Consider the following 13092-nt stretch of genomic DNA (forward strand, 5'->3'; position numbering starts at 1 on the left):
GTTGATAACAATGTATTGTGTATTTCAACATTGCTATAAGAATAGATTTTTTGCTATTCTTATCAAACTACCAATAACATTCTTCATAGAACTAGAAAAAACTGTTTAAAAATTCATGTGGAACCAAAAAAGAGCCCAAATAGTCAAGGCAATCCTAAGCAAAAAGAACAAAGCTGGAGGAAACACATTACCTGACTTCAAACTATACTACAAGGTTACAGTAACCAAAACAGCATGATACTGGTACAAAAACAAGCACATAGACCAATGGAACAGAATAGGCAGCCCAGAAATAAGGCCATACATCTACAGCCCATCTGATCTTTGACAAAGCTGACCAAAACAAGTGATGGGGAAAAGACTTCCTATTCAATAAATGGTGCTGGGATTACTGACTAGCCATATGCAGAAGATTGAAGCTGGACCCTGTTCTTACACCACATACAAAAGTCAACTCAAGATGAACTAAAGACTTAAGTGTAAAACACAGAACTATAAAAACTCTGGAAGACAGCCTAGGCAATACCATCCTGGACGTAGGAATGGGCAAAGATTTCATGACCAAGACATCAAAAGCAATTGCAACAAAAGCAAAAATTTACAAATGGAATCTAATTAAGCTTTTGCATAACAAAAGAAACTACTAACAGTAAACAGACAACCTACAAAATGGGAGACAATATTTGCAAATTATGTATCTCAAAAAGGTCTAATATCCAGCTTCTGTAAAAAACTTAGACAAGTTTACAAGAGAAAAACCTCATTAAAAAGTGTGCAAAGGACATTTACAGACACTTCTCAAAAGAAGACATATATGCTGCCAACAAGCATATGAAAAAAGCTCAATATCACTGATCATTAAGGAAATTCAAATCAAAACCATAATGAGATACCATCTCACACCCATCCAAATGGTTACTATTAAAAAGTCAAAAAAGAACAGATGCTAGCGAGGTTGCAGAGAAAACAAAATACTTGTACACTCTTGGTGGGAGTGTAAATTAGTTCAACCATTGTGGAAAGCAGTATGGTGAATACTCAGCTAAAAGCAGAACTACCATTCAGCTGAGCAGTCCCATTACTGGGTATATACCCAGAGGAATATAAAGCATTCTACCATAAAGACACATGCTCGTAAATGTTCATTGCAGCACTATTCACAACAGCAAAGACATAGAATCAACCTAAATGCCCATCAATGACATTGGATAAAGAAAATGTGGTACCTATACGCGATGAAATACTATGCAGCCATAAAAAAGAATGAGGTCATGTCTTTTGTGGGAACATGAATTAAGCTGGAGGCTATCATTCTTAGCAAATGAACACAGGAAGAGATAACAAATACCACATGTTCTCACTTAGAAGTGAAAGCTAAATAATGAGAACTTATGAACACAAAGAAGGAAACGAGATACCAGGGTCTACTTGAGGGGGAGTGGGAGGGGAGAGGGGAGCAGAAAAGATAACAACTGGGTACTGGGCTTAATACCTGGGTGATGAAATAATCTATACACCAAATCCCCATGACACGTGTTTACCTATGTAACAAATCTTCACATGTACCACCAAACCTAAAATAGAAGTTAAAAAAATGCAGAACATATGCACCATGGAATACTATTCAACCATAAAAAAGAATGAGATCATGTCTTTTGTGGGAATATGGATGGAGCTGGAGACTATTATCCTTAGCTAACTAATGCAGGAACAGAAAACTGAATACCACATCTTCTCACTTATAAGTGGGAGCTAAACGATGAGAACTCACAACACAAAGAGGAACAACAGACACTAGGGTCTACTCGAGGGCCTTGGGTGGAAGGAGGGAGAGGAGCAGAAAAGATGGCTATTGGGTACTGAGCTTAATACCTTGGTGTTGAAATAATTTGTACAATAAACCCCCATGACATGAATTTACCTATGTAACAAACCTTCACATGTACCCCCCGAACCCAAAATAAAAGTTTAAAAAAAAAAAAAAAAAAAGATTCGTCCATGTGCAGTGGCTTATGCCTGTAATCCCAGCACTTTGGGAGGCTGAGGCAGGTGGAGCACTTGAGGCCAGTAGTTGAAGACCAGCCAGGTCAACAAGGTGAAACCCCATCTCTACTAAAAATTTTTAAAAAATTAGCCAGGCGTGTTGGTGCACGCCTGTAATCCCAGCTACTTAGGAGGCTGAGTCATGAGAATCGCTGGAACCCAGGAGGCAGAAGTTGCAGTGAGCCAAGATTGTACCACTGCATTCCAGCCTGGGTGACAGAGTGAGAATATATCTCAAAAAAAAATAGATGTTAAAATTTATTTTTATTTTAAGTTATGGGGTACATGTACAGGATATGCAGGTTTGTTACACAGGTAAATATGTGCCATGGTGGTTTGCTGTACCTCTCAACCCATCACCTAGATATTAAGCCGAGCATGCATTACTTAGTTTTCCTAATGCTCTCCCTCCCCTCACCCCAGCCCCCGACAGGCCCCAGTGTGTGTTCTTCCCCTCCCTGTATTCGTGTGTTCTCATTGTTCAGTTCCCACTTATAAGTGAGAACATGTGGTGTTTGGTTTAAATAATAGATTTTTAACATTCACATTACACACACAAACAAGTTGGTAAGGTGCGGGATATGTTAATTAGCTTGATTTAGTCTTTCTACAAGGTATACATTGATCAAAACATCACATCCTGCCCCATAAATATATGTAATTGTTAAATAAATATGTAAAAATGAATAGGCAAACCACCAACTGGGTAAGTATAATACACATAACTACCAAAGGAATCATTCAGCATATGAGAAAATGTATACAAATTAATAATGAAAAAGACAAATACTTAATAAAAATAGGCAAAACTTAAGCAGACACTGCCAAAAAAAAGTAGCTAAAAAGCACTTAAAAGATGCTCAATTTAATAAATCATTATGGAAATGCAAATTAAAACACAATGAGATACTTACTACTTAACACTCATTACAATGACTAAAATTCAAAGACTGGCAATCCCATGTTTGTTGGGAGCATGTGGAGCAACTGGAACTCTCAGACATTGCTGGTGGGAATGTGAAATGGTACAACCCTTCTAGAAAATAGCTTGGTAATTTCTTATAGAATTAAGCATACATCTTTCCATGATCCTGCAATTTCATTCCAGGTTGTCTATACAAAGAAATGAAAACATATATCTACAAAAAGACTTAAATAAGAATGTACACAGCAGCTTTATTTGTAATAGCCAAAAAATTCATAATACATTACACATATATCTGTCAGTATGAAAATAGTTACACCATAGTACACTCACACAATTAAATAGTACTCAGCTTTATGAAAGGAACAAACTACTGATACATGTGATGCAATAACGTAGGTAAATCTTCAAAATATTATGTTGAGTGCAAGAGCTAGAAACAAAAAATACACATATTATGATTCTAAAAAGATACAGTTAAAGGTCAGGCAAAGCTAATATTTGTTGATTGAAATAGAAACAATGGTTGCCTCTGGGGGCAGGAAGAATGGGGGGAGCACAGGGGAACTTTTAGAGATGAAAATATTTTGTCTTGAATAAAGTTTGAGTCACATAGGTGTATTCATTTAACAAAACTCATTAAGCTGTACATTTATGATCTGTGCATATCATTCTCTTAATTATACCTTAAAATAATAAATTATTAAGAGATGCAGCATTTACAATTAGTATTTTATTTTGTGGAACACGTAACTTTTAAAAATATGTGCAATTTAATTAACAAAATAAATGCTCTGAGTTCTTTGGAATAAGAGGTAAATCTGACATAGAGCCTGTCCTCCAAGAACATAGAGTGTATAAGACCATTGGAAACTTCCAGGATGAATTAGAGAGCCCCCAGAGAGGGAAGATTAGAGCAAAGGCAAAGGGGAAGGAATGGGATGGCCTGTAGGTAGCTGGGATTTTATGGGATGGCATGTGAAAGGAAACCACAGGAAGACAGTGTACCTCAAACTTTAAATATGTGTTGACATTGATTTATCTAATTATAAAACTTAATTTCATGTTTGCAAAATTCAAAAGTAGTGAAAGCAATAAATTTAGTGACTCAGATCTGGTAAATGGAGACTTTTCAGAGGTTTAACTTAAAAGTTAACCAGTTTATTCATTCATTAAGCCATTCAACAAAGATTTATTAAGCTAGGGGGATATTCTAAGGTCTGCCAAAATGAAAGACGACTGCTCTTTTGGAGCTAGATTTAAATTTGATTCTTCTAATTTTGTTGAGACAGAAATTGTACGGAAGAGAAAAAGAAATTAATTAAAAATATAACATTCTTTGAGTCCCTATCAAGTGCAGTGACCAAAGAAATGCAGACCTTTTCTGCACTGCTTTCAGCCTTCTGCAAAAGGTAGGATTCATTAAAAGTGGGAACAACCCTGGACCCCAGAGTTGGCAAAGCTCTCATGGGGCTGTTCATGGAAGCCTGTGAGTAAGGCAGTTCCAGAGACACTGCACTTAGTGTTTGTTTCATAGGCACTGTCTCACTTAATCCTCACAAAGACTCTCTTAACTGTTTTAAGATCAGGGCTGAGAAAGTTTAGCAAATCAGACAGACAGGGGCAAAGTTGCCTCTCAAAGCCACATATATCTGATGGAAGTAGAGGCTGTCCATCTCTACACCAGACTGCTTCTTGACATCTCGGAGGTGCCCTGAGGGAAGCATCCTTCACTGTGATCCACCTCAGCAGTGTCCTGCAGAGCCCTCTGGAAAGCCAGCTTGAGGATCGGCTGCTGCAGCCGCCACTGCTTCCTAAAGGAGCCCACGAAGAAGTAAATGATGGGGTTGGCACTGCTGTTAAGAGATGACAGGACAACTGAAACTAGATGAATATGACAAAATAAGACATCAGAATTCCAGAACCCTAATATTAGGAACCACTGAATGCCAAAGGGCAGGCCGCAGAGGAGGAAGACCAGCACCGTGAGCAGGATGGTCAGGTACAGCCTGGTCAGTGGCAGACCCCGGGAGCCACAGAGGATCCTGACCAGCAGGGCCAGGCTGGACGCACAGAGAACCACGAATAAAAAAATCAGCCATGCTGCAGTAATGAAATCAAATATCTGACACCAACCAAAGTCACCATCACTAAATAAGAAGCCACAGAACTTCCCTTCCAAGATGCTCAGCAGTAGGGACAGGGCCCAGAGCAGGACACACACGACCGCTGACAGGTGTCTGGGGCGGCGGCAGCGATACCAGATGGGCCACAGGACGGACAGGCAGCGCTCGGTGCTGATGGTGCTCAGCATGCTCAGGCCTGCAAGGTAGGCACAGGTCATCACAGTGGTGAAGGAGCTAGGAAAATTGATGGAGATGGAACAGAAGAAGTCTCTGAGGTACACCAGGCAATTTATAATCTGGAAGCAGAGGAAGAGGAAGTCGGCCCCGGCCAGGCTGAGGACGTAGACAGAGAAGGCGTTCCTGCTCATGCGGAAGCCCAGGAGCCAGAGCACAAACCCGTTTCCTACCAGCCCGACCAGGGCAATGAAGAGGATCAGGAAGACCGGGATCAGGGCCTCCTTGTCACAAAGCAGAGGAAGGGATTGGTCATTTCCATCCATTGTTGTACTTTCGGTTCCCCAGGCCGGGGTGGTTGGATCCATGCTCAGAAAACCTCCACTGGTGCCCCTGGGAACAAAAACAAGACTTGAGCACCTGCTGCATGTTCACTGATTCTCATGACCAGCCTGTTACGTGGTAATTACCGCCCCTGTTTTACAGGAGAGGAAATTAGAGGCTTGAAGAGATTAAGTCATTTATTAAGGGCCAGGGAGTCCTAGCACCTGGATTCAAACTCATTTCTTGCTGACTGTGAATCCTGGGCTCTTTCTATTACAAGGTAGATCCTCTACTGTTATGGGAATATTCTAAGGCCCAAACACCCCCATTCACTGTCACTGTGTCATGTCTCCTGGAGGCAGGAAGAGAAAAGTCTAGGCAGAATATGTGGGACAGCAAGAGACGGGACTCTGAGTTCAGCATTCTTTTTATCCTGGCATACAGATTTCCTCTCAGGGGCCAGAAGAAATGACCCAGGCCATGACCCATGGCCACCCTTAATGACTGAGAGGGGTCCATCAACAGTCAGAATGGAGATCATGATTTAGGATCATAACGGAGATGTGACTTCTTGCTAGGACAGGTCTGAGGACAGCCAGGCCTGTCAGGCTAGAAATTGCTCAGTGAGTCAGCTTTATGAAAACAGGAAGAATTTTTCTCTTATCCATTTCTGTGTCCTCAGTGCCTAGCTCAATGTGAGGGCATAGTGGAGAGTCAAGAAGTTTGTACCACATGTGAATGAATGAATGAATGAATGGGGAGCCGAGTAGTTGAAAATTTGGGCTAAGTGGAACATCGACATTTTAAAATGAAATTAGTCACTAAAAACACACACGTGGAAAGAAATGAAGAAAACATCGTTCCTCATGTTTCCTTCTGGGAAAGCTCTGGTGTATTTGAAGGGATTGCTTCTCTCTACACAGATAATGAATAATGGCCACTGTCATATCTTCAATCCTGGAAGGGCTAATATATGGCTTTTGCTCAGCACCCAAAAGAGTTTAAACTTCCAGTTTATGGAGAGGATTCAGGGTTTATCTGAATTTCTCTGCATCTTGGAGGAAAAGGGGGCAATTTGGGAAAAGGAGAGGTGGCAATTGAGAGTGTCTAGTGTCTGGAGGTGACTAGAGGGTGTTGCGGTATGAATACATCTAAGGTGGACCCATTACTTCCCCCAGATGATTTTGAGCTTTCTTTGCAAATTAAAGCATTTGTGAACAGGATTATTTGGGGAAAGGAGTGGGAAGTTAGAAAAAAGAACCATGTCTACACTGTGCAGGGCTTTGGGGGAAAAGGCAGATGCTTATGTAAATTACACTTGAGAAGGAGCCCTTACTCACAATGGGGTGAACAATAGCAGCTGGCTGAGTGCTCTTCAGGTATAGCTTCTGTAAATCCTCTTCAGAGCCCGGTGAGGTCAGTACTATTATTAGTCCAATTTTACAGATAAGGAGATTAAAGCACAAATATATTGAGTCATATGCTTCAGGTCTCACAAACAAGTGGTAGAGCCTGCATTTGAACCCACAGGTCTGTGTCAGAGGGCTTGTTCTTAACCAGCCTTGCAGCCCCATTGCAAGGGTTCAATGCCAACTACACGTGAAGAAAGGAGAAAAGCAACAAGTAATGCTCATATCAAATCCAAAATGGAATGTCAAAATTGCAGTTTTTTAAGCCTAGATTAAGCAACTTTAAGAAACAGTAAGGAAGAGAAATTAATGAAATAAGGAGAAGAGATGTGAATAGAAGCCAACTGAGAATAAGCAACTGAATGTAAGAGCTCTTTCTTGCTTCAGAAAAACAGCTGTCAATCACTCCACACTGCAGAAAACTCTCATGGGTTGGAGGCCTCCAAGGGCAAAGTGAATGTGTCCTCCATGAGGGTGCAGAATTGGCATCAAGGACTGAATGCATCCATCACATGCTGTCTTAGTTCCTGTAGCCCTGGTTGGCCTATTGAAGATATGGAAGAAAACCACTTCTGTTGTCCTCCCTCAGGGCAGGTTGGCCTTTTTATTCATGGCATTGAACACAGTTTGCACCTGTGTTTTTTTTTTTTTTTTTTGAGACGGAGTCTCGCTCTGTCGCCCAGGCTGGAGTGCAGTGGCGCAATCTCAGCTCACTGCAAGCTCCGCTTCCCGGGTTCACGCCATTCTCATGCCTCAGCCTCCCGAGTAGCTGGGACTACAGGTGCCCACCACCATGCCTGGCTAATTTTTTGTATGTTTTTTTAGTAGAGATGGGATTTCACCGCGTCAGCCAGGATGGTCTCGATCTCCTGACCTCGTGATCTGCCCACCTCGGCCTCCCAAAGTGCTGGGATTACAGGCATCAGGCATGAGCCACCGCGCCCGGCCCTGCACCTGTATTTTTAAGTGTATGTCTGTTTTTTCTTTTATCTCCCTCATTAAACTCAACATTTTTGTTGTAGTTGTTCACTATTATATCCCCAGCCTCCAACACATGTCCCTTGGAGGCCATCTATTGTAATATGCTCATTTAACAAAGAAAGACAGGCTTAACGTGTACAAAAGAGTTTCCTGAATCACGTGGTGAAAAGCAGGTCCAATACCAGCTCCAGTCTCCTGGGGCCCTGTCCTAAGTTTATTTCTGTTCCATGTCTACATCATTCACTATTTGTGAGGCAGTCTTGAGAAAAATCTCCATGTGAGTACAGATGCTAAAAGAGAATCAGGGGCTATAGAGACTGCTTGTTGCCACAAAAGCCATTCTCCTTTTCTCACACATAATAATTCTGAGTCTTAGATCAGAAAAAGGCCCATTTCTCAGCTTCCCTTTAGGCTAATGGCACCATGTAACCATATGTGATGGTCAAGGGGAGGTGAGAGAAAGTGATATAACCAGCTCCTCCTGTACTCTTTCTTTTTTTCTCCTCTCTCTGGCTGGAATGCTGATGTGTTTGGGAGCCATGTAGGACCATGAGTGTAAGGGTACCGCTTTAGGGATGGGGAAATAGAAATTGGAAGGAGCCTTGGTGTTTGATGTCTTGGAGTCATCAGCCCAAGTCTAATAAACATTCTTTTTGATTATCACTATAATAGGTTTCTTTTTAGAGAAGCCAAAATCATAAACTTACATTACACATACCTGTGTACTTATACCTGGGAGTACCTATGTACTCCCGATCCCTTTTATTCCCAACCGCATTCCATTCTCAAGGCACTTACGATGACAGTGAGAGACTAGTCCAAAGAAGTGACACTAGATGGGAAAGTCAAACAATTAAAAAAAATGGGAGGTGATAGAATGAGAAATCGATTCAATCACATTAATAGAGAAAGTCTCAGGAAATACAAACTGAGAAGAGGCTATGGGAAGAAATGGACTTTTCCTATTTGCCGTTAGGATCTCATGTCCATCCTTCTCTACCTGCCTTTGCATCCTGGGAAGAGACATGTCTGTGCCTCGTCAATGGGCTGTCTTTCACTCAGGCTCCAAAGGGTACACATTGACAGGAGATTGGAGGGTGATTTTTTTTTTTCAGCCAAAGGGACACATTGACAGGAGATTGGGGGATGATATTTAAAAAATTTCCTGCTCTCTCCCTGCTCCCTGAAGGGCTGTGAGTTGGCAGTGGCAGTGTTTTTCTACCTAAGGACATAGCCCTGTCTGGTGGCCCTTTCCTGTAGCCGCAGCTGCAGTTACAGTTACAGCTACTGCTACAGCACATTCTGAGTTCTCAGAACTTCTCTTTCTTCTTATCACTTCAGACCTAGCAATGGTAACAGCCCTCCACTATCACTTGCCTTTGAAGGCTTCATCATTCCTTAATCCCTGTTCACACCTTTGTAAACAGTCCCTTCACTAAACTCTTCTAAACTACCCCTTTAAAGTGTGTGATGTGTGTTTTCTGCTGGGACAATGACAGCTATGAAGAAAAAACCTTTTGAATAACAAGAAAATCAGTGCAACCTGAGGTTTTAAGTAACAATTTAGCTTAGGGAAGTAATGCCTTCATTCTAGCCTGCCCCTAAATTAAAATTAGCAAAATCTTTCTCTCCGTAGTTGCAGATTTGAATGGTTGAAGAGAAGGGGAGAATATAGGTAGATAGAAGAAAAGTGGGATGAATCTGCTTGACCCCATTTGGATCTCCCACCATCCAAGCTGCCAGCATCCAAAGCTCCCTCAAAGGAGCTTCCTGTCTCCTTTTCCTGATGAATTCATCAGGATGTGGACTAAGGTAAAAACCAAAACTGCCTTTGAAGGAAGATGGTTCTTGAACAAACTCTTACCTTAACACCCTTCTTTCTACTGGAGTTGGTGAGTTGAGAAGTGCTTTCCTGGGACTGGCAAACAGCTGAGGATGGGGAGATGCCTGCAGGAGCTGGAGTGAAACCTGATGACTGAGTTAAGCTTATCAAGATGCTCAACAACCCTGTGATTTCCTGTACAGAGGGTGCTGGAAAATAAGAGTATGACACATGAAACCACATGAGATGTTTCTCAGCATTTGCTCTGACTCCAATCACTTATCTTGGTTTCTCCCCTACCCTCTCCGGCCCCACTCCCTGCAAGGAATCACCATCCTGAAGTCTTTCGTTGCCACAATGAGCCTCTGCAGGAAGCAGAACAATCAAGCAAGGTGAGCTTTCATAGCTAAAGAATAGTCTGCCCTCTTCTGCTTGGCATTCAAGGCCCTGGCTTACTTGATCTTTTAAAATCGGGTTTATTTCAAATGACACTAAGGTGTTTAAAATGAAATGCAAAGTCTCTCCAAGTCTCTTTCCCCAAAAGCAACCACTGCATACAGTTTCCATTCTTTTTTTAAAAAAGCATTTTATAATAAAACAACATTTCTATTTTTGATTTATCAATGTTAACAACTAGATATATTGAGTCTCCTTATAAAATATAGGGGACTTAGCACAACACATGTACCATCTGTCATGTTTCTCCCTCTACATCATGGTATTTATTAGCTAGATTATTTTTAGATCATCTAGAGCCAACCAATATTTTCAGCCTTATCTCCTATGACTTCCTTTCATGTGCCTATGCTGCAGCCAAATAGAGTTATAAGTAACAATTATGAAGCATTTAAGACAATCAGAAGAAATTATTCACTCATTTATTCATTCATTCAACACTGTTTATTGTTTGCCTATGATATGTCAGGTACCATTCCAGGCAATGAAGACACAATGATGAACACCATACAAGATCATGCCCCTTTGCATTCCAGAGCAGCTGGGTGACCTTAGACAGGGAACATGTGTTGATTGAGGCGAGTTCTGAGACTCAGCATTTTCTTGTATTATACTTTGGTGCAGTGGGTAAACCACGCATTTGTCCCCAGAAATCTGCTTTCCTCACGAGCAACACCAGGACCTTAGAAAGCTTTAACCTCTGTTACCGTCTAACCTATTGTGCTCTATTATTTTATTTTGAGTCTGTTTCCCTCCAACAAATGAAACACTTATTATTGTTTTAAATAGTCAGTGTTTGTTCAGATTTATCCACATAGTCACCAATGCTCTTGCTCATCCTCCCATTTTACATCTCATTTCTTCCATTTCTCAAAACGCATTCTTCAGGAGTTCCTTTTGTGAGAGTCTCTGCATGGTAAATGCCTCCTTTTATCTGTCTGAAAATGTCATTGTTTCACCCTTGTCTTCTAAAGATGGTTTTTCCAGGCATGGCATTGTAGGGTGATAGTGACTTTCTTCCAGCACACTGAAGATCCACCTTCTGACTGCCAATGTTACTGTTGTGGCCATCAGTATGGTTACTGTTGCAGCCATCAGTCAGGTTGCCATTTGCTTGTGGTGATCTGCCTTGTTTTCTCTAAGAGCTTTTATTTTTCTCTGCTATGATACATTCTCACCAAATTGCATCTGGTGACTCTTTTTCAAATCATGTTTGGGATTTGTGGAGTTTCCTAGATTTTAAAATTATCATCATTTAATATTTTTAAACAATTTAATGCTATAATCTCTTAAAATATTAACATAACGGTGAAGAACACAAGACCAGGCTACTTGGCATTTCTCCTATGGGACCTTAGCCAGATTTGGTAACTCTGTTGTGTTTGTTTCCTTATCAGTAGAATGGGGATAACATTATTAGTCTATAGGTTTGCTGTGAAGATTAATAATTTAATGTATATAAATGATTTACAACAGGAGCACATAGTAAGTACTATAAAATTATTAGCCCTTATTATCACTTTTAGTATTATCTCTTTCTGGAAGTCTAATTCAACATATGTTAGACCTCTTCTTCTACCATCCTTATTTCTTAACCTTTTCCTTATGTCTCATCTCTTTGTCTCTGGGCTGCTTTCTGGGTAATTTCTTCAGATGTATCTTCCAGTTAACTAGATTCTTTCCATTGTGCCTAATCATCTGTTTAATCTATCCACTGAAGTTTAAATCCAATTTTTATATTACTAATTTCTAGAAGTTCTATTTTATTTTTTCAAAATTATACTTTAAGTTCTGGGATACACGGGCAGAACGTGCGGGTTTGTTACCTACGTATACATATGCCATGGTGGTTTGCTGCATCCATCAACCCGTCATCTACATTAGGTATTTCTCCTAGTGCTATCCCTCTCCTAGCTCCCCACCCCCTGAGAGGCCCCAGTGTGTGATGTTCCCCTCCCTGTATCCATGTGTTCTCATTGTTCAACTCCCACATATGAGTGAGAACATGCAGTGTTTGGTTTTCTGTTCCTGTGTTAGTTTGCTGAGAATGATGGTTTCCAGCTTCATCCATGTCCCTGCAAAGAACATGAACTCATCCTTTTCTACGACTGCATATAATTCCATGGTATATATGTACCACATTTTCTTTATCCAGTCTATCGTTGATGGGCATTTGCGTTGGTTCCAGGTCTTTGCTATTGTGAATAGTGCTGCAATAAACATACGTGTGCATGTGTCTTTATAGTAGAATGATTTCTAATCCTTTGGGTATATACCCAGTAATGGGATTGCTGGGTCAAATGGTATTTCTGGTTCTAGATCCTTGAGGAATTGCCACACTGTCTTCCACAATGGTTGAACTAATTTACACTCCTACCAACCGTGTAAAAGCGTTCCTATTTCTCCACATCCTCTCCAGCATCTGTTGTTTCCTGACTTTTTAATGATTGCCATTCTAACTGGTGTGAGATGGTATCTCATTGTGGTTTTAATTTGCATTTATCTAATGACCAGTGGTGATGAGCATTTTTTCATGTTTGTAGGCCACATAAATATCTTCTTTTGAGAATTGTCTGTTCATATTTTTCACCCACTTTTTGATGGCATTATTTATTTTTTCTTGTAAATTTAACTTTCTTGTAAATTCTGGATATTAGCCCTTTGTCAGATGGTTAGACTGCAAAAATTTTCTCCCATTCTGTAGGTTGCCTGTTCACTCTGATGATAGTTTCTTTTGCTGCGCAGAAGCTCTTTAGTTTAATTAGATCCCATTTGTCAATTTGGGCTTCTGTTGCCATTGCTTTTGGTGTTTTATTCATGAAGTCTTTGCCC

The 13092-nt window shown here is 40.7% G+C and overlaps 1 protein-coding gene across 2 annotated transcripts; it reads right to left on the reverse strand.

Annotated features, from left to right (window-relative positions):
- Positions 1-3686: 3686 nt before the first annotated feature.
- MRGPRX2 (MAS related GPR family member X2) lies at positions 3687-9939 on the reverse strand. 2 transcript variants are annotated; one of them, XM_012503590.1, is made up of 3 exons: positions 8987-9244; positions 8701-8814; positions 3687-5661 (listed from the first exon to the last, which is right to left on the reverse strand). In XM_012503590.1, exon 3 carries the CDS (start codon positions 5634-5636, stop codon positions 4647-4649), a length of 990 nt encoding a protein of 329 aa, XP_012359044.1. In that variant the 5' UTR covers positions 5637-5661; positions 8701-8814; positions 8987-9244; the 3' UTR covers positions 3687-4646. The 2 variants fall into 2 exon arrangements, with proteins under 2 accessions (XP_012359044.1, XP_003254355.1); XM_003254307.2 differs by lacking the exons at positions 8701-8814; positions 8987-9244 and adding an exon at positions 9847-9939.
- Between the last annotated feature and the right edge of the window lie 3153 nt (positions 9940-13092).

The sequence above is a fragment of the Nomascus leucogenys genome, chromosome 15 (genome assembly GCF_006542625.1).
Source record: "Nomascus leucogenys isolate Asia chromosome 15, Asia_NLE_v1, whole genome shotgun sequence".
NCBI lineage: Eukaryota > Metazoa > Chordata > Mammalia > Primates > Hylobatidae > Nomascus > Nomascus leucogenys.